At 35.9% G+C, this 22505-nt stretch overlaps 2 protein-coding genes across 2 annotated transcripts in view; one reads left to right on the plus strand and one right to left on the minus strand.

The window, feature by feature from the left end:
• GTF2F2 (general transcription factor IIF subunit 2) overlaps positions 1 to 22505 on the plus strand; it is a 194930-nt gene that overhangs the window by 95820 nt on the left and 76605 nt on the right. Inside the window, exon 5 of the mRNA XM_037002115.2 lies at positions 13961 to 14042. Within this exon, the coding sequence (XP_036858010.1) occupies positions 13961 to 14042 (82 nt within the window). The remainder of the gene's footprint in view (positions 1 to 13960; positions 14043 to 22505) is intronic.
• On the minus strand, positions 504 to 9112 carry KCTD4 (potassium channel tetramerization domain containing 4). Its single transcript, XM_017661972.3, has 2 exons — positions 8793 to 9112; positions 504 to 1843 (listed from the first exon to the last, which is right to left on the minus strand). The coding sequence occupies exon 2, from the start codon at positions 1657 to 1659 to the stop codon at positions 880 to 882; it is 780 nt and encodes a 259-aa protein (XP_017517461.1). The 5' UTR covers positions 1660 to 1843; positions 8793 to 9112; the 3' UTR covers positions 504 to 879.

The raw sequence follows: 22505 nt of genomic DNA on the forward strand, positions 1-22505 counted from the left end.
CTTTGTTGAGACTAAGTTACCCATGTTGTGTTGGAGCTCAGCCTGCAAAGAGATGAATTTGCTGATTTTTGCCACAAGAACAGGCAGGGTTACTGTAACCTGCCAATTGACTGCATCAATAATGCTGTGTGAAATCATCAAGTGGTACTGTTTGTTTTAAAATAACATGTAACTTTTTATTATAATTATTAATACAAGCAAAGAAGCTAGTAGAGCTTTTATTTTTTTATTGTCATTAAGCAGTTTTCTAGAAATTTTCAGCAATATGTTAGCTTTCAACTATAATTCTAATAAGAAATACAGGAACTATGAATAAGCATTAGGTGCCTACTATTAAAAATTAAATCAATAGCTTTAATACCTGCTTACAATCTCATTTGTTTCACTATAGCTCTGTTTTAGCAGATCTGCACATCTGTTTTATTCTCAATGGTTAATTTTACCCGTTCAGTTTCTTTGTAGATTTTTGAATAAATAGAAAGGATTTTTAATCTTATAGCCCCTTAAAATATTTTTTATTACCATTTATTTAAATGAAAGATAGATAATGTACATGCTTGTTCATTGTCCAAGTACCTAAGACATTCTGATTGAAAGACAGCTTACGGAAAAATAAACAAATAGCAAAAGCATCCAGTCTTTATTTATAAGATATAGAAGATCACTTTTTCATGTAAATGTAAGAGTCTGATCAGCAGGAACACCCTAGAAGACATCTTTAGCGATAGAGTTTACATACCATTAGCTCACAGTAATTGATTAGCAGCAGGGCTCTGAGTACAGAGCTAGCTGAGCACATTGTTTGGGATGCCTTTGATGCTGTGGTTTGCCGAAGCTTGCTGGCTGCATGCTTGTTGCCTTTCTTCGTGACACAGGTAATTACTTGATAAAATGAAGTGCATCGCTGTGAACAATTGACCCTTTGGAACAATCCAGGCTGGTCAGTAGCCTAAAACCACACTTTAAGGCCATCATTATAGCCTCAAACTTAAGAGTTTCCAAGGTACAGACAAAGGTGTTGTCTTCCTTTAGTACAAGCCGAGTGCCATTTTCAGACTTTATGAAGTATTTAAATTGAATGATATTTGATGATACTGAAAACTCCTCTGGAAATCCATCCAGCCTGCTTTTGGACACCAGAACAATGCGAGATTTTATTTTTGTTATAAAATCAGGAGCATTACAGAAGATTCTCAGTCCTTGTGAGCGATCATGGTTATCGGTTATTTCCAAGAAAGTAGTCTCTCTGGGTGTTAGCTGTTCTTTTTCCCACCTGGATTTCACTTCCTCCGCCAGTCCCTTGATCTGAAAGAATTCTGCTTCTTGTGCAAGAAGTTGATTTTCTCGAAACCCTTCAGGCAGTAGAAGTTCTCCATTTCGTAGGAAGTTTAGGACGTGCCTGAAAAGGAGCCCATCCCTGTCTATGAAATAATGACCATCGGCATCAAACGGGCAGAGAATTTTTCCATTTACTATACCTTCAAGAAAAGTGTCTGGGTACTTGGTCAGTGTTTGTTTTTGAGTAATGTATAGATATCCACCAACGTTGAGGGTGATCAGTGTGGATTTGCAGTTCTTTCCTTGGTCAGCATCTTCCAAGCTGTTGTGTTTCCCTTCATACTCCTTTTCTTTGTCTCTTCTGTTTATTTTACGCTCCATTTTTGAAAATGCTATTTCAGCTTGTTCTTCTCAGCTTTGAGATTTTTAAAAAAGAAACACTACCACACAAACACGCCTTTATTCAGCCCAGCCTGGTGATGGAATGAAAATGCTGGCAGCATCGCCTGCGCTGTCAGCTCGGTTTTGCAGTAGGTGGCGTGGCAGCTATGTAGGCAGGGGCTTTCTGGAGTAAGATGGAAAAAAAGATCATTTGCATTTAACTGTATCAGGGAAGGAATTTGTTGTGAAAGATTTTCATGTATATTCTTTGAAGTATAAGTGAATTTCCTCTTGGCAGTTAAGCAATTATAAATGTTTAATTCCCCATTTTTTATCCATTTCTAAATGTTTCATTATTACTTAATCAGGCAGGCTTAATATTGAATAATACTGTAATCATTTGGAGAATAATGTATATTAAATGAATATGAATGTTAATTTAATGTATATTAAATTAATAGCATTATTTAAAGTGAAGCATAAATAGGAAAGCTAAGGAAAAAGGAACTAGGTATATAGAATTTTCCTTCCTATAAAAGTCACACGTTTCACAGTGGAGTAGTCATTTTAAGGACCTGAATGAGAACATTTAAACCTGTTATTTGTGGCATTGCACTGAATTTAATTGGATTTGCATGTGATTCTGATTTGGAGATCTTTAGTAAATGAGAAGAAATTTACTTAATGTTCTTAACTTTATTGTTAAAATATTCTGTTATTTTGTTTTTTACCATGAGGGCAAAAATTCAAAATACAGGCTTTGCAGTAATCATTTACATTTTTTTTTTAAATTAAGCTTTCCTGTGGAAAATCCGTAAGCTTGTTTTATCCTAAACCTCCTTTGGTGCGGAACAAACACTTGGATTGCTGTAAAAAAACACTATAGGGTTGGGTGTGTGTGTCTGTGTGCGCATGTGGTGTGTGTTGCGCGCGCACATGCGCTGTGTTTGGGAAAGTAAAAGGGGCGGATAAAAGCACCTACTGCAAACAGTGTCGTGGGGAAACTGAGCTGGGTGGTAGTGGTGTTTCCACGTTCCCAAAGGTCCAAAGCCTAATAAGCTTTTTGTTTTTAATCTTGGGAGCTGGACAGTGTTGAGTGTGATGTCTTTCTCCCTTCCTTTGTTTTTACCTTTCTTTCCTTGTAAATTGCCCTCCAAAGCATTTTAGGGTTCTGAGCTTTAATGTCTAGAATTTAAAAGCCCAGTGGTAAGAAATGTGACTTTGTCCCCTATATGCTATTTGACTAGTCTGTCTGCTTAATTATTCTGAGGAATTATATTTGTTCTCAGAATTAGACTAGATTTAATATTAAAATGATTTATTTATATTTCTATTACATTAGAGGTATTTTTAAGTTATTCAACTAAAATATTTATTTAAGAGATAAAGGAGCAGATTCTTTTAAAAAATGCTTACCTTTTATCTTCTCCAAAACATATAAGATTTTTCTTCAGATACAGAAAACTAGTATCCTCAAGTATAGCTGATTTTGGATTTAATATTCATGCATCATTGAAATTAAACTAGAAATCTAAGGTACAACATTTTTAGAACTGAGTTTTTACTTAGGGGCCATGAAATTCAACCTCCTCATTTTACCTAAGATAAAATTGCATTCTAGAGAGTTCTTAGTGTTTTATCTAGAACTTTATAGCTTGTTAATGGTAAGTCAACACTTGGACTAAAACTTCCTCTCAGTCTCGCATATTTAAATAAAGAATTTACTCATACTCAGTTTTGTGGTTTTTTTGGAATTAGGTCTTTTTAGTGGATATTACTTGTTAAAAAATATTGAATAAATATTTTGGGGGGGTGCCACTTCATAAATGTATTCATGAAATTCTTATGTTAATAGTGCACATGAGTAGCACCATATAATAGCAAAATTAATAAAGGCAGGACATAAAATCAATATAACTGTAGTGCAGTGGTGGAGACCATGCTGGAATTTTCTTTATATGTTTAAATAAAGTAATACAGTTAAATGCTATGCAATGCTAGGTCTGCTTGGACTAACACCTTGTTTGGCCCATTTGTAGATGCTTTTATAGGGAGGCAAAGCTAATGCTACTGTAGAATGGGCTTGCACGAGATGGGGATGGGAAGCATGACTGCTGGAAGTTGGACCACTGACCACTTCAGCCATCACTCCAGGGCTGCCTTACACTTGGCTAACGCTCTCTCTTCTGCTTTCTGCTGCCCGCTTTGTATAACTACAATGTGTGTTTTTTGTTTCTGTGGCTTGCCTTGACAGATTCTGAACCACCCCATTATATGCCTGTAACCCTCATCGCTTTTTCTCACTCTAGACATCACTCTGGTGTTCTTGTCTTCTGCAAAGCTGACCACTCACGGCCTGACAACAATAGTGTAACAGAAGCCTCATTTTAGTGTCTGACTAGAAGCAGATATGAATCCATAGAACTTTTTGTGTTCTGTTGTTCCCAATGTGCAGTCTTAAAAAAGAAAAATGACACCCAGTAGGCGCCTCCTTCTGTCCATTACTCTACAGTTTTCTCCACTAAAGCAAGACAATAGTGGTTTACAGAAGGTTGTTGATCGCTGCTGCCTGTTGTGGTACACAGGCTCCTTAGGAGAAAAAAACAAGTTATCTTCTTTTTAGGCTGTTCTAAGTTTGCATTTACCTCCCTGAGGGCCTGGAGGGTGGAGAGAGCTTGTCCTAAGTAGTGCTCCTCAGGTCCACACTGCCCTAAATCTATAAAAATGGTGCTTCAGTACCTGTGCCAAGGGAAACATGGTTTATGTGACTATGTTTCTCTAACTCACTCTGCATACAAACTGGAATTAATCAGTGCAGCAGTTTAAGAAGAGCTTAATCCACATGGCAAAGATTAGCTCACTAAGATTGACCCTTAGATGTGAGGATTTCATATTCTTTGCAGGCTGAAAGATACCCCCTGTTTACTACTCGGTACCTTAGCCCTTTATTAGAGTAGATCACCTCTATCTTTGACATCTGTAATCACACCAATAAAAGAGTCCTTTAGCTAGCTTAGAAGATTTAAACAATGTCATTGTCAGGTTCTTGGTATGAGTGTATCCATTGGTTAGGGCCAATGCCTAACCATATTCTAGCAAAACCTTACACTGTATGGAAGATGCTAATCTTCCAGTATATGCATTAAGCAAGCTATTCCAGACCAGTTGGAGGAATTCCTATCTTACCAACCATTTCCTGATGGGAAATGAGGTCATTGTCATCACCATGATTGACACAAGATATCATCATAATATATGCTTGAGATACTCAGTTTATATGCCAGAGATACTCCCATGCCATGGAAGGAAGTTGAACCTTACCAAGAAGGTATCTGTCCTGGCTGGAAGATACAAGATTTGATAATTTTTCTAAACTCAACATATCCCTCCTCTGTGAAATTCAGATACTCCTTTCAAGGGTAAGAGATGATCTTAGGAGCTGCCTTTAATAAGAACACTGTGCTTGTGTCTCCACATGCTCCACCTTTACACCATCTTTTCGGTGTTTTCATCTGCATGCTTTCATGCCTGTCTCTTAAAAAGATTAGTTCTATTACATTAGAAAGAAAGTAAAAGCAACTACAGCTAGAGAAGCAGCTGTCAAATTTTACTTAAATCTGGCACTATATCTCTGTCCTGCACTTCCCCACATTTTATTGAGCTTATTGATATATGTCTATCTTCTTACTTGAATTTGATGCCCAACTACCTGATTCCATGCTGATATCTTTATCTGTTCAGTTTCCAAAATGTGGTGAACCCTTAGCCATCTGACTTTCGTGTTCTTTGATTCCTCTTTGCCTTGACCTTCCTTTATCTTTTACAAGCCGAGTTCCCCCTTTGCAGTGTGCAGCTTGCTGCTTCTTCATAACCTCCTGTTAGTAGCATTCAAGGTGAGGTACATTCATTTCAATATTCAGTCATGATTATTTTACTTTAGCCTCTCTTTGTGTGTTAAAAATAAAAAATAAACTGCATAATGTAATGTAGTAACATATTTTAAGAATCAAGGATTTTTCCCTGTTAATCTAATTCTATTTGAATACCAAAACTTTAGTTTCATTTTGAAATATGAAGTTCGTCTGCATTAGATATTGTCTGGTACTGGGATTGTACTGGTATAAGTGCTACATCACCTACCTTATGGAGCTGATCGAGCACATTATCTAACAAACTGTGCAGAATGCTTGAATCCTTGTAGGACTCATTGGATACAACCTATGGCAGGAAGGTGATAGTAATGTAATTGGAAGGATAGTAATGTAGAAGGGTGAGTCCAGTCAGATGAATACACTTGGAAATGTTTTGCAGCACTTAATTGAGTCTTCACAGAAGCCCAGCAAACTTTGCTAGATGACAGATTTTTTTAAGCCTCATTTGGGGAGTGTAGAAAAGAATGAAACAATATGTATCAAAAGGAACACAAATAAAGCAGACTCAATGAGAAGTTCAGGCACAATTACCTTCCAAATTTCTTTGCTTTTCATTACAGAGGTAATCTTGAGAGCAATTTATGAATCATATTAATTCATATTTTAAATAATCTTTAGGAGATGAGTGTTTCAGGGAAATCTGTGTTTTATAATTCTGTCAGCCGAAGTCTCTTAGTTTTTAAAAAATGCTCCTTCTCTATTTTCAAGTGTAGCCTGTGCATTATTATTCATTGGAAATTTTATTGTGACCAGATGGGCAAAGCGCTTCTATGAGCCATCAAATGAACAATGAAATTATTGTATAGAACTCTTTTTGTGATACTGCTTGGCAAAACGGAATTTTGCCTTCTCTTCAGGAAGAAGATATGTATAGCCACAATCTATAATCTCAAAATGAGGAACATGATTTTGAAAACGTATAAAGGTAATAAATACGGTTATGAAATCAGTGACTAAAAGGGTCTCTGCTTCCAGATGCTGCCCCCTACCACTAGTCTGCTATTATCTTCTTCTCTTTAGATTCTCTTGTGTCTTCAGTGATGGGATGGGATGGAGGAAATAGAAGAGGACCTGGACAGTAGGACAAGATACAATGTTTCACAGGGGCAAATACAGTTTCTTAGTCCCAGGGAGTAGAGTGTTATGGATTAGTGATAGGGAGCTCTATTGTACTGCACATTTTTCACATTTAACATTTCTGAAATCAGGGTATGTCTTAAAACCATTGGCTTATAAAAGTTTTATGGCAGTATATCATCTTTACTTAGTGACATCTGAAATGATGGTGAATATTACACTTGATGGTATCTTAGATTTGTGAAATATTTGAGCTGTTCTGTGACCTATTTACCCACTTCCACCAGGAAATAAAAGTACTAGTGATACGAGGAGAGGAAAAGGTGGGTGGGGAGAGAAATATAATGGCAGCAGTTCTTAACCCTGGCTGCTGCATAGTAGAGTTGCCTGATGGGTTGTAAAAATACCACTAACCTTTTGCTCCTACAAGGCAGTTAGTGTGGAATCTCTGGGAGTGGTACTAATATTTTTTAGAAAGCTTCCCAGGTGATTGTAACAATCATACACAGCTGAAGAACCACCATATTAAGGATATTGATTAGCTCAGGACAGGGAACTTTTGTCAAAGGAGTTCTTAATGATGGGACATAATTTCTACCCTGGAGATTTGAGGATCACTGTTAAAGTATCTTGAAATCATAAAGAACTAAACTAAGTGTATGGTGTTACTACTATTATTCATTAAACATGGTGAAGAGAACAGGAGTTACTAAAGGTGAAATTAATGTAACTTGAATCATACTCAGTTGATTTAAAAATATGTGCCATTGGATTATCTGTAAGTATTTAATTAATACTGTATCCCTCAACTATTTTGCAGTCTTTGTAACTACAGCGTTTTGTATTTTTCTTCCTTTGTACCCCTCATTACCTTAAGCACAGTGTTGGGCACTATTTAATTATAACACTATAGTTAAAGTCTGTTCTTGCTCTCAAGGAGATGTAATCTTTCCTGAAGAGATTTGCTTTTTATCCATTTAATGACTTGCTATTGTTTTTGAATCCTAATTTTAAGTGCAACAACCAAAGATGGATTGCACCCTTTGATGAAGGTCTAACTAAAACAAATTATTACAGTATTATGATTTTCCTGCCCCTTTTCATTTATTATTACGACAGCATTACGTCATGTTTTTTTTTATAAAGCTGTGTTTTATTTCTGGGTTTTATTCAACTTCTTATTCTTGAAAGCAGTTGAGAGGTTAGGGATTATACCTGTTGATACAACATCACAATATCATGCTATATCTACATTTAAGAGGTTTTTGTATTGATTCAATGTAAATTTGTTATATAACAAACAGAAAGGAGACTGTAGTCTGAAGTACAGGAGGGATGATAACTTGTGAACTTGTTTTGTAAACATTAAACATATAAATGTTTGTTTTTAAAGTGTTCATTCACCAAGTTATTTCTTTGATCAAAAGTCGGTTATGGCTCTGTAGACTGGTAGAACAATTCCTTTGCACATTTAAGGCCTCCATCTTTGATTTTGTATCTTAGCTAACCACTTTCTTTTCTACTCCAGGGCAACTGATCCAGTATTCACAGATACTCTTTGATCTGCATTACAACATCTCCTGTGTAGGAATGTACATACAACCTTCTTTCTTCAGTACATAGGGGAAAAACTGCCGAGCAATACTAGAAATGAGGAAGTGAGATGTCTTTTAATCCTAAGTGTAGTCCTCAAATTATGGCTTCAGTGTTTGGTTTAAAATTGGTAATTCCCAGCATATTAGGCATGTGTGTAATTTGAATATTATTACAAGATAACATATTACATAATCTGATAACTGGGGAATATTTGTATGGTTGCTCATTTGTTACTTTTGAGGTACATAATCAAATGCTAAACCTGAAAAGTTCTCTGAAATCTGGAGCATGATCTTTTATTCCTAAAATTCTGAAGATTAAATAAGATCAGAACATCAATTTAGAAATCTGAATACAATCAGGCTCATCTTCTTAATAAATTAGGGATCGCAAGTTAACCTAACTGGTTTGTTAAGATGCCAAGTAGCTTATACTGATAGACTTTACCCTGTGAACCACACGCGAAACAACTAGAAAAGGTTTCAAATGAGGAAGACAGAGACTAGAGGAATATTAAAAATGGTTTACCTTATAATTCACCTGCTCTGTTGAAAATATTATTTCTTCAGTCCTTTTCCAGAGAGGATAGACACAGACGTGATCCAAGAATCAGGAAGGTATCTTCAAGTCTCAAGGAGCAGTCCAAAACTGTGGTTCTAGCCCACTTCTGTGTGTTTTAACTTGAATTGGAAGTGCTCTGCACTGAACTGGATCCTGAGTGATCTTGTAAAAATGAATGCCTGTAACTTCCTGATGCCTAACATCTTCCTAACATACCTTGTCATGAATTACATGCCAGTGCTAATAAGCACCCTTCCTGCTTGCTTATACTTTAGCTTGTTCAAACTAAGCATGCCTTTAACTTGTAAAAAGTGTTAGTCAGATATTTCTTTTGAGTTCTTCAACATAGAGTACATTTCAGTTGAGATAAAGAATAGGAAGTTCCAGTGTAGAGCAGAAGTTTATATATTTTCATGTCTTGGGCAGCTTTTTGTTGTTGTTCCAAAAACATTTTGTCTCTAGTTTCTACACAAAAATTTTAATTTTATCTAAGTCTTTTAGAAAGTATTATCTTACTATAAAACATCCCCAGTTGGAAGGGAAGGCCAGTTTTGTTTTTGTTTTTGTTTTTATTTTTAGTGAAAGAAAACTGGAAGACATCTCAGAGATCGCAGTAACTTCATTATACAGTTGCTGAGGCCCAGAAGCACAAAATAACTTCTCCAAAGTAACACCACTGTTTAATGACAGAATCAGAACTAGAACTCTTCAATTCTTTTTGTATAATGTTCTTTGTGTACTTAACCTTTAAAAGTTTCTCTCAATTTTCTTCTGAAACCACCATCACCAAAGGTGTGTGTTCATACTCACTAAGATTAATTTGGCTACAAGTAGCAGATACCAGTAAGCAAACCAATATAGCAAAAAAGGGAGGGCAGGGGAGGAGGGAGTGAGGAAGAAATTTAGGAAAGATTCTGGAATATTTCCCAGAATCCAAAGAAGAATTGAACAGATGACCAAACCCAGGGAAGGAAGGAGACTGAGCCATTCCAAGGTTTGCAGTAGGATGAGCTTACACGTTCTCTCTGCAGAGTGCTGTCATGACCATGTCCTTCCAGGGATTCCTCGTGTGCGTTCCTTAATTAAAAATTCCAAGTGTGAGAGAGGGAGAAACACAGAGAGAGGAGATGAAAGCCATTGTCCACACTGTTCCCACCATCTTCAGTGCCCTTCTGCTTCACCTTTCAGTCTAAATCCTACCCATTTTTCAAGGTGCAGCTTGAAATGCTGCTTTCTCTGTCAAAGCTCTTCTTGGACCCCAGCTGGACATTTGTGTGTGTGTTTCAGTCCCAATATTCTGTGTGTGTCTCTGTCTTATAATGCCAGTAACCCTTAATGAATTCTACTTGAAACCTTAGAATCCCACAGCCCATAGGATATGGAATTATAAAGTGATATTAATATGCATTCCTACTGCCTTAAACATATTATCTTAAAACTTGTAAATGTGCATTTAGTTACCAATGTACATGTAGGAAAAGGCCTTTGCTTTCCATACAGGGTGATGATTAAGCATCTGATTTCACTGTCATGTGAAAATCAAACCCATAATTTAGTTTAGATTTTCAGTTTTGGTTTCTTTTAAAAGGAGCAAAAATTTAAGACACTGAAACAATACAAATGCAGAATCTTTTTAGATTTTTATGTTTCTCTTCTAGTCTTTTCTCTCCAATACCTAACTTGATAGATTTTTTAGCAACTTACCTGTATATTAAGTCTTACCAAAGCATAGAAACATCTCCCTTTCCCTTTCCCATACTCATAATGAATGGATTATGTAATATATCATCAAATTGCATAATTATAATGGAGTAAAACTAGCATAAACAAGTTCTAGAATAGTTTGAGCCACAAGTGTGTGGGAGTACTACAGATTAGCCTATTTAACTACCCACTAGTGTATAGCAAGCTGTGGGCATCTGTCACTACACTTCATGGAGGGGAATTGAGAATCTTGGTAATCAAGAAATGGGTTAAGTGGAGGACTATCAAAAGTGCCTCTAGTGTATTAAAATGTCATATACCTGTCTTATCCTCCTAGAACAGTAGCTCTCAAAATATGATCTGGAAATCACTGGATAGAGGGTTTCCTCAGTCCCTTTCAAGGAATATGTGAAATCAAAACTGTTTTCATAATACCGAGACTTTTTGTGTTTTTCACACCTATTTTCTAAATATTTCTCAGTTTTAGTTCCTGATCTGATGTATCAGTAGCTAAAACCCACACAACAAAAGCTCTTTGAGGGCCCTCAATACTTGGAATATATGCCACAAACCAGGTGTGAATAGTTACACTGGATTCTGTGCTCTTTGAGGATGGGAACTTCATTTCATTTATCTTTGATATTCTTGATGTGCTTTTGCATTATCTTCCATAAAAGGAACACAGTAAATATTTGATAAATGTATGAGGGAAAAAAAGGATTATTTTTCAAATATTTATGGTCTTTCAAACTGAGCCAACAAAGTAGTTTAAGTAAGGGTTCCTGTATTAATGAGTATGATCAGTAATTAACAACAGTGGTGTGTAAGTGGGTGCTTTCATATGCTTTGAAAATAACATGTACTATTTAATGTCTTTCCTTGAAATCTTACGCAGTGTTTTGAAGAAGAAAGGAAGCATGGTTTAGTGCAAAGAATATAAAAACATTTTCCTGTGAGGATTTAAAAAGTATGGAAAGGCTTTAAATCTTGCTTAGAGGGCTGTACTGTAAGTAAATTTGCTTTTTCAAATTTGTTTAAGAGAAGGGAACTAGGGAACAGAGGCGTAGTGTTATTTAAGAGCAGCCAATTGGTGGAAAATGTCATTGCTGATGATTAAGACTTTTCACTTGAGAAGCATTTGAAAGCTATTTTAGGTTTGAAAAGGGGATAGGGATGGACAGGAAATTGTGCTTTGGGGCAGGGAATTTCATTGCTTTGTGTGAGTGACCTTGATTGCAGAACAGTGGTGAGAGGGTGGCAAGTTGAAATGGCAGCTGCTCTGGATGCCGCTTCCCCTTTCGGGTAGTTCATGTAGCACGCAGACAGCAGAAACCTTCGCTGAAAGATAAGGCCAGCCTCTCTACCTGGAGCAGGTAGTGGTAAATACGTGGAGAACATTCACGTGTAGTTTTAAAAAGGTAGCTCTTTTAATATTCAACATGAATAAACACACTGGTATTTAACTAAATTCTTTTCAGGGATGATATTTTAGGTTTATTTTCTTTTTTAAAAAAAGAGTAATTTATGTTTCCAGTAGTGGACTTTCTCATGCACTTAAGACACTTTATACTTCAAATTTATACCCAAAAAATATACCCAAACCTTGCTGTTGTCACAAGAATTTTTCTAAATAGAACTTCCAGCTTTAGTGGAGAAGAAGACTTGAATATAAAGTTGGTTTTTGTTTTAAGAAATTGAAATTTTAATCTTAATCTTACTAAATTCATGAATAAGAAGAAATTATTTTTAGATGTTTAAACTTAATATGAAATAATTATGGTCTTATTATTTCCTTCCTGGCATATGTTAATATAAGGTCGGTTGCTTCTCATCACTATTCTTCCCGTCGTCTGACAGCCTCTATTTGAGATTTGTTGCATATGTTGCACTGAGGGATTCCTCAACTATTAAATCACAGTGAATTTGCAGTTAGTACTTAGGGGCTATGATAAGGTCTCCTATATTTTGGAGACTAAATCAAGAATGGTCATGATAAGAAAGATTTTTCTAGTATAAATCATGTAGGTATAGTTCTATCTGCACTCTTTATTTTGGTCTACTTACCTGTCTCTCCCAGTGAACTACATTCTTCTTGAAAATAGTACTGTATCTTAATCATCTTTGATTCCAAATGCCTAGATGATGCCTTTCACATAGTAGGCATTTAGTTAATGTTGCTGGAATGCATGAAATCTGCACCCTGAAGAGGTGAATCATAAACGCATTGCTGATGAGCCAGAGGAGTTCCTGAATCTCTCTCAAAACTTGGTGGATTCTCATGGAAATATTACTGAACCATAACTGCTCCTTAGCATAGGTGTACATTTCCAGACTAGTACAGCTTGTACATCATGGGGCAGTCATATATGTATTCCTAAGTAAAATAAGGTCTGCAAAATGACTTTACCATAATGCTTTGTGCCCAGTAGGCGTACAGTAGGTCCTTAACTTTTGCTTCCCTTTTTTATTTCTCTTGAATTTTGTGTCAGTGTTGTCATAAGAATTCTTACTAATGGTAGCAAAAATTGCCCTGCTGTTTGGACAGATATTCATAGTACTTAAAACTCTAGTTTCTACAAACCCAAATTAATTCTGCTGTAAAATATAAGTCAGAGCAACTGACAGGGAGAACTAGTGCAAGGTATAACTTAGACAATGACCTTCCCAGTTTCTCAGTATTTTCTAGGCTAGGTGTTCTAGCCAGCGTATTTTAGAATTTTATTTGCATACATATGTGTATGTATACACGTGCACACAAATCTTTTACCTTTGATTTAGTAGTTTAGACTAGCTGTATTTTCAGAAGTTAGCGCTCTACCAAAAATGGTAAAACTTTCACACCCTTCAAATTTTTTTTATTTGGTTTTATGTCCTTTTAAGGTACCTTCTTGAGTATATGAAAGAGCTGAGTATAAAGGAGTTATTTCATTTTACTACGCTGATGGATAGTGACTGTAATGGGGTATGTGGGGTGGACTTGATAATATGGGTGAATGTAGTAACCACAATGTTGCTCATGTGAAACCTTCATAAGATTGAACATCAATGATACCTTAATAAAAAAAGTTCATAACCTTAAATTCTTATATCAATAAAAATCAAAGAATAAAAAATTTACGTTCTAGTTATTAAAATTAAAAAAATTGTTCTATTAAAAAAATAAATAAAAGCAGTTATTGGCAAGGGGCTGCAGCTACCCAATAAGCAAACTTCACAGGAGCCCAGTTTTTTAACAGCCAAGAATAAGGTTTTCTCTATTCTGACTGATGATGCTATTAACTTTAAAGTAGTCCTTTTGTTTCTTTAATTTTTATTATTTATTATATTTGATTGTAATCATTAGGGCTGTGGTTAATGTGTCAGAATGCAGTCTTGCAATTGATAAATGTTATCTCTGAATATATTTGTTAATTATTTTCTTTCCATTCCAGATAAGCTTTCGTTGGAAGGAATAGTGGTACAAAGAGCTGAATGCCGACCTGCTGCCAGTGAAAACTACATGAGGTTAAAGAGGTTGGTATTTTTTAACTTTAAAATAATACCTGATATTTCCTTTTGGGGATCAGAATACATATATTAGATTGCTTATTGACTGCTTGAAAACTATAGTTATTTGTTGAAAGTGTTCTCTTCAAACTAAGTAAGAACAAAGTTCTAGTTATAAAACAAATAAGTCCTAGGGATGTAATGCACAGCATGATGACTGTAGTTAATAATACTGTATTGCATATTTGAAAGTTTCTAAGAGAGTAGATCTTAAAATTTCTCATTACAAGACAAAAAATTTTGTAACTATGTCTGGTGCTGGATGTTAACTAGACTTACTGTGATTTTTCTACAATGTATACAATTATGTTGTATACCTGAAACTAATATAAAGGTGTATGTCAATTATACTTTAATTGGAAAAAAAACCAATAACAGAGTTTTTTTGGCAAGGGAACTTTCAGAACCTGGACTTTTTATTTGGGAGTATTTTAAGCTACTGTGATAATATAACCTGGAATCAAACTTTTCAAACTTCTTTGTTTGGTCATCCTTATCGATCTTAATTCACTGAAGACATGTGGTAAGATCTTTCTACTGTTTTATTTTCAAAAGCTATACTTTTACCATAATAATGAATATTTATCTAAAATGCTATATAAACCAAGTATAGTTGCTAGAATATCATTCTTTTTTCTTGATTACAGGAAACTTTTTATAAACTTATTACTTTAGAGGTTTTGTTTTAGGGTCTTCCTCCATTGTTGTATGTGGTCAACATTTTGTAATTAGTATTTAAAGATAGTGATTCAAATTCTTGATACTTCAAATTTTGTGGCTTTCAGAGAGTAAGCATTTTTTTAAACCCTGAAGAAATGTATTGTTTTCTATATTTTTTGTAGTCTATATTGAATATATTTCAACCCTGTGTAGTTTAGAATTGTGAATTTGTTCATCTGTGAGCCCTTACTATATGAAATAATAGTGAACAAACCAAGCAAAAATCTCTTCCATTTTAGAGCTTACATTTTAGCAGATTGTAGCCACACAGAACTGGTAGTTGAGAACACACTGTGCAAGTGGTAGCAGCAGCCTCTCTGGGTATCAGTGTTCTCATCCATAAAAGAGGCTGGTTGAGCTGGATCATCTCTAAATTTCACATAATCTTTAAAAATTTCCCCCTTGTCTCCATTAGATTAGAACCTGTCTTACAAATGAGACAAAGAGACTGTTTTCTTTTCCTAGAATTCCTCTGATTTAAATGCCTCCCCAGGGCAAATAAAAGGATGACAATCAAAGTCAGAATTTCTTATAAAATAAAAAACTGGAACATAGGCAGAAGATGTTTCTCTCATTGTTTCTCATTTGTAATATATAATACAAGTCTTTTATAGATTTATCTTCTTCTAGTAACTACTGAAATTGGAAAATGCAAAGTCTGGTTACTGAGCTGCTTGCTGAGAACTTTTATGTGGTCTTCATTTTCTTAAAGGTTTCTAAAGATTTCTGATGATGTGATTAGGCAAGTCACCTGTTGTGTGTATGAAATGGCTGCCTTTTTCTTAACAAAAAAGAAATTAAGATTATTTAGCTTTTGGAGTATGCTAAAAGACCAGCCATTACGTATCTCACTTAGTTGACTTAAGCAAACTGGGTGACTCAGAAAATGATAACCATGTGAGTTTCATGAAATAGGTGATATGTGACATAAGTCTTGAAGGCTTTTTTTTTTTTTTACTAAGTGAAAAATGACAGGAGTAAGAATACTCTAAACAGAGACATGTAAGTACAAAGACTTGGGGAAAACATTAGGGTCCTGCCATAAGTTCTGCAAGCCTGGAATGTTTGAGGCAGGACAAACAGAAGCCTCAACCCAGACCTCTTATTTGAATTCCAAACTAGTATATGCAAAAGCCTGGTTGAATGTCCAATAGACATTTTAAATAAGTAAAAAACTCAACTCTCAGTCTTTCCCCCAAAACCTACTCGACCAGCAGTCTCTCATCTGAGTTAATGCTAATTCTGTCCTCACATTTTCTTGGTCCAAAAACTTAGTTATATTCTTGATCCTCTCTCATACCCACATCCAATGTGTCAGAAAAATCTTACATAACTGTACCTTCAAAATATACACATCAACAGTCTGACCATTTCTCACCACGCACATGATCTGCCATTATTTGTCACCTGGATCACTGCAGTAGGCTCCTGGCTGAGTTCCAGCTCCACCCTTGCCCTACTGTAATCTGTTGTCAACATAGTAGCCAGAGCAGTTCTTTTAAAATCTGTCAAATCATGCAGTTCCTCTACTCACAAGTCACTTGCAACACTCTCTATATTTTTCAGAATAAAATCCAAGTCCAAGACATGGTCACCCTGCCACTCTGCTCCCACCATACTGATCTAACAATCCACGAGCACCCTAGGTACACTTCCATTTTAGGACCCTCACACTGAATGTTCTTTTCTGCCTGGAACATGCTATCTGCACATAACTGCATGGTCCACCTCCTCACCTTTTTCAGTCTCTTCTCAAATTCTGCTTTCCCGTAAGGCCTACCCTGACCACCCTACTTCCTTCTATACTTGTATTCTCTTCATAGCACATATTACCTCCTAATATACTATATAATTTATTGCCAGCTTTGCTCTAGTGCAGTTTAAGTTCTTGAATTGTGTGGGGCTGGAGTGGGGTGGGGTGGAGGGGTGGGGGTTGTACACACACACACACACACACACACACACACACACACACACACACACTCGTGACAGATAGTAGTGTTGAGAGACTGAACAGCAGGAGATAAGATTTTGAAATGTTAAAACTGATATTCTTATTAAATTATTTGTTAAAGAGTCTTACATGCTTTGGTAAGAAATGAGTTTGTATGCTTTTTAGAGAGGCACTAAAGAATTTTGAGCTGGTTGGAAGACAAAGAGACATGTATTTTAAATAGGTCATTCTGGCCATAGTATGAAGACTGGAAGCAGGGAATGAGTTAGAGGCTGAGGTAATAACCCAAGTACAAAAGGTCTGAATGGCTTACTTAAATTAACAAGGTGGTTCTCTAGTCAGAAGGGAGATGAGCGACTAGGTTTTGAGACTATTTGGAGGTAGCATTGATAGGTCTCAATGAACCCATCTCAAACTTCAGTGACTGTGGGACAGAGGATTTCTCTAGGGCCAGACTGATGATGGTAGCTCTGGTGTTGTGGCCTGGGTGCACTTCCTACTGTGAATCCTCTGACTGGCTCCATACATCCCTGTGCAGTGCCCCGTGCAATTACACCGAGGAAGGGAGAGGGATAGGGAAGTTCCGGTAGTTTCCATGTCCATTGAATTTAAATCCCGATTGACTATTTACATAAAAACTTAAAGGACCAGAAAGTACTTACACAGCAAGAAGAGTACTTATGGGTAAATTATCAAAATAGGAAAGTAATCTAAGTAATAAGTTGTATTTCATATATTTTGTTTATCATTATTCAATGTTTTTGAATGCCAATCACTACAGTAAGGCTCAATTTTAAAAAATCACCAGAAACTATTCTTGCTCCAGAGAGTTTAAACCTGAAGAAGCACAATACACACACATTATTTTTGTAAAAAATCTGTTTACTGACAATATAGAAGAGGGGAATAGAAATGTAGTGGAGCTCTTGGTAAAATGGAAAAGCACATTTCCAGATGTAGGCAACATCAAAGTAGAAGTTTTTGAGAACAGAATTGGCAATTCAGTAATTGAGATAACCTAAACCTAGATGTTTCACACATACAATCAGTTTTTCAGGACCTCCTTCAGACTGCCTCATCCTTAATGACAGCCAAGTTTTTTCATTGTCAGACTCTTGTTTGACTTTCTGGCTTCATTTTCAGCTGTTCTCCTTTGGGCAGACATCTGAGAACTACATCACACTGCAGGTTGTTGCCCAGATGTGCTAGGCACCTTTGTATCTCATGCCGTTTTTACGTGCAGCATCCTCTGCCTAAAATGCCGTATCTGCCATAGGCCAGGATTCTTCTGAGCCTGTAAAACTTAATGCAGCTGCGAACCAGGAAGAAAATGGAACCTTCTCCTGTCCGCCACTCCGCATTCCAGTTGGTGTCTGCTATCCCCGTTTTCTGCATTCCCACGTACTTACTGGTTTTTTTTAACAGTGTGTATAAATGGCTATGGTTTCTGTGTGTAGGTGTACATAGTTGCATTTTCTACAAGACTCTGAACTTCATAAAAACAGAGACTGTGAATTTTATTTTTCTTCTTTCTTTCCTACTCTACCTCTCTCTTTCCTTTTTGTGTTCTTAACACTTAACATAGTACATTACAAGTAATAAATATCCAGAAGTATTTGTTGGATTGAAATAAAAAGGAGTGGCAAAACTAGGTACAGAAATATAGGAAGCAACAGCATTCAGCATCTTTAACTTTTTTTTTTTTACTCAGAACTGCACGTGAAGTCTGGACTTGATTTTTCAATTCATTTACACATGCATATGTGCATGCACATGTGCACGCCTGTGCTCACAAACATACCCACACACCCCTTGCTTTGAGAAGGGGAAAGTTACTATCAAATAAATACAGAAACATTTCATCAACAATAAAAAGTTGTCCAAAATATAAAGTAAGAATTGAATAGTCTTCCATTTACAGAGGACTAGAAGAGAAGGGTTTTTTTTAATCAAAGATCTTTCTTTCCTTGACTTAAGTTAGTAAGGTTTTTATCTTTAATCAATGAGTTTTTACTGTATTATGTGTTAGCAAATAGCAGCTTAACTACAACATATATAGGTATATTACAAAGTGTATTTTGTATGTATAAGTAATACTTTTTAAGAATCATCAGTGTCACAAATTCAATTTTAGTAATAAATTCTTATAGCTCTCTGCTATTAAAGTTTAGCTGGTAAATTAGACACATTATGAGAATTATAACAAGATTTTGTTTGAAAGATTCTGTCATTCATTTAAGTAATGGTGGAAATTAGTATTACAGTAAACCCCAAAAATATGTAAACCCTAAATCAGTGAAATTCAAGCCAAGAAAGAAATGAATCCTATTCTGTAATTTTCTTTTGCCCAATCCTATCACATAAAATCCTGCAAGAATTCAGTTAGCCACCAAGAAAACTTAAGAAACACAAGAACAATGCTTCTATTACTTTCTCTTTATCTGATGTAAATTTAGATGTATCTGAATGATATTTTATTAGGAGGAAATTTATTTCAAATTGGTAAATGTAAATATATTTTATATCAGCTCATTGTTTTACTAATTAAATTTTATTTAATTTGTGTTGTTATATTAAGTATGATTTTATTTAAGCATCTTGAGTTTTTCCTTAGTTATATAATCACCCTGTTTATAATTCATGTACTTTTTTAAATATGAAGGGACATAAATATAAGGCAATCATCCTAAAATGTGTTTTCTTATAGGAAAAGTCATAGTAATTAGAAAATAGATGGCTTTTTAACTTCTGCTTGTTTATATTACCAGTTCATCTAAAAATACTTGTCTCAGAAATTTTATTTTTAATTCTTTCAGTGTTTGTGGATTTTCTTCAAAACCTAAGAAAAGCCTTTCCCTTTGGAACAGAACATTGGCTGAGGAGAGGTAGAGAAGAGAAAAGTCAGTCTCTTTTCTATGCTGATATATCAGAGAGTAGGAAGCAAGTGATTCATGTTCTTTACTGGGGAGAGGTTACCATTGCTGTATCTGTAGATTCCTGATCATGTTATGATAAAAGATAGCTTAGAATGTCTCCTTAAAAGGGAGGGAAAGGACCCATTCATTCAGTAGATCTTTACATAGTTTATGGGTGATGTGATTGATATGCGTGAGCTAGATTCATGACCAAAGTTTCTGCAAGTAAAATTTTTGCTTAATGCAATAACAACACATAGAATTTTCTTCCCACCACATTTAAACTACTGTTTGAATTTATAAATAGGGTATTCATAATTTATCATTCAAAACAGGATACTTTTGAGAATGAAAGCAGGCACTAACCAGAGAGGATGCCACATTGAGATGGCAGTATAAACTGTGATGTAGGGTCACACTGCCTACGAATATTTTGGATACACTAAAATACTAACCTTTTAAAATGAGAACTAAAAGATAAGTGTCAAATAATGAAAGTGCTGGTAGGAAATGTATATTAGAAATTCTATACTGGTGCAAACTGCTAGAGCTGAACATAAACTATTTTAGGCATACAAAGTTGGGCATATGATAGTGCTGTGTTTTTATGTAAATTTTGATAGAAAGCTTGTTAAACAGCTAAGTGAATAATAAACTATAACTAGTTTTATAGAAAAAAGTTTTCCTGTTAATCCTCAATAAAAGTTGAGGTTATAGCAATAACTCAGAATTCTATAAAGATAATTTTATGATCAGGGATATATAGTATTAGATTTTAGCTCTGGTGATCTTATTTGAAACAGAGTTTTTACTGAATGTTGAGGTTAATGGTTAATGTACTTGGCATCAATTAGGATGCTTTCATTTGCAGGTATCAGAAAACCTAAAACAAACTTGCTTAACTGTAAAAGAAATTGATTGACACACGTAACTCAAATCTCGTGAAATTTTGGACTTTAGCCATGGCTTTATCTAGAAGTTCTCGATGTCATTAGTGCTCTAGTTGTGTTTCTAATTTTCTTGGGTCTTTCTCCAGCTTTACTATCCTGAGGCTGGCTTTTTTTCCTGGTAGCAGGGTAGCTACCTGTAGTTCCCAAGATTATCTTTATTCTTTATTGGGCCTCTTTATTATGAGGCCACAGGAGTTAAGTGACCTTGTCTTCAACCATTAAACAGAACTCCACTTCCTTCAGTTGGCCAACACGAGTTGTGAATCTGTCCCTGAACCAATTAATGTGTCAATGAAGATGGGATGCGTGGACTAATGAGCAGGGCCCATTTGTGGAAATGTGTAGGAGGTAAGGCCAATCGCATCCCAAACATGTGGCTGCTCCTTCGTAGGGAGGCAGTAGAGTGAATGCTGGTGAGGTAATCATAAGATGCACAGCAAAACACTTTTACCAGAAAGCATCTTGGGGATAGGAAATGCTCATCAAGGATAGTCATACTCTTGACTACATCCTTGAGGAATGACCATTTTATCTCTTTAAAGAGGGTTAATACTTCTATTAGAAAGCAAATCTGAATTTATTAAGATGCCTTGATAATAGGGTGAGGTAATTAAGAGGTTGGGATCTGGAATCATGTAGCCTGAGTTCAAAGACTGGTCTCCCCGTTTACCGGCTAGATAATCTTAGGTGAAATATATGACCTTTCTGTGCTTCTGTTTCCTCATCTGTAAAAGGGGTAGTGACACTGATGTCAGTGTTACGATTAAGATTCAATACTATGTAATACGTGAGGTGTCTGACACAGAGTAGGTACTCAGTAAACATTAACTATTACGCTTATGACAACTAACTGAATAAGAATATCTGTACTAAAACTATGCTGGAGATATTCTCAACACTATCCAGTTTGTCTTAGATCTCATGAGAGAAGAGACTTGTACACAAGGATTCTTTTTGAATCTCTGCCCTGACATAAAAATGAATTTAATCAACCTTAAATTAGAAATAGAACAGAAAAGAAACTAGAGCTGAGAGAAAGAATATGAAGATTGTGTTACAGAGTCCATGATAAACCCTTTTTTCAAAACAAAAATCCTACAGTGGTAGTGTAGAACTAGCTAGGTATTATCCAGATTTAGATCCAGGAAACTTTTTAACCCTCTCTTTGCAATCTCTTCGTCTACTGTGTTCTCTGTCCTCAAGGACTGCCTACTGTGGCCACCAGTAAGGCATGTATGTCAGAAACACGTGGAGTTTCAGTTTATAAATTTTGTACTGGATGCTCAGAATCTCTCTGGAAAGTAGGAAGGCCAGCAATCTTGAAAGTTCCCCCAGTTGTCTTTGGAAGCAGTCCTGTCCTCTCTCCTGCCCTGGTGCTTTCGCTGAACTCTCCTGAAGGCCCCAAATGTGTAATTTTTTAGAACGCTGTAAATTTTTTTAGCCAAAGATTTTTTTATTAAGGTTTCATTGATATACACTCTTATGAAGGTTTCACGTGAAAAACATTGTGGTTACTACATTCACCCATATTATCAAGTCCCCCTCCCATACCCCATTGCAGTCAGTGTCCATCAGTGTAGTAAGATGCCACAGATTCACTGTTTGCCTTCTCTGTGCTATGCTGTCTTTCCCGTGACCACTGCCACACCATGTGTACTAAACATAATACCCCTCAATCCCCATCACCCTAACCACCCTCCCACACCCCTCCCCTTTAGTAACCACTAGTCCCTTCTTGGAGTCTGCTGCTGTTTTGTTCCTTCAGTTTTGCTTCATTGTTACACTCCAAAAATGAGGGAAATCATTTGGTACTTGTCTTTCTCCGCCTTAGCCAAAGATTTTTTTTTTAAAGGCTGGGAACATGAAGTCCTTCTGAAGAGCTAACCCAAGA

This window comes from Manis javanica, chromosome 9 (assembly GCF_040802235.1).
Source record: "Manis javanica isolate MJ-LG chromosome 9, MJ_LKY, whole genome shotgun sequence".
Taxonomy (NCBI): domain Eukaryota; kingdom Metazoa; phylum Chordata; class Mammalia; order Pholidota; family Manidae; genus Manis; species Manis javanica.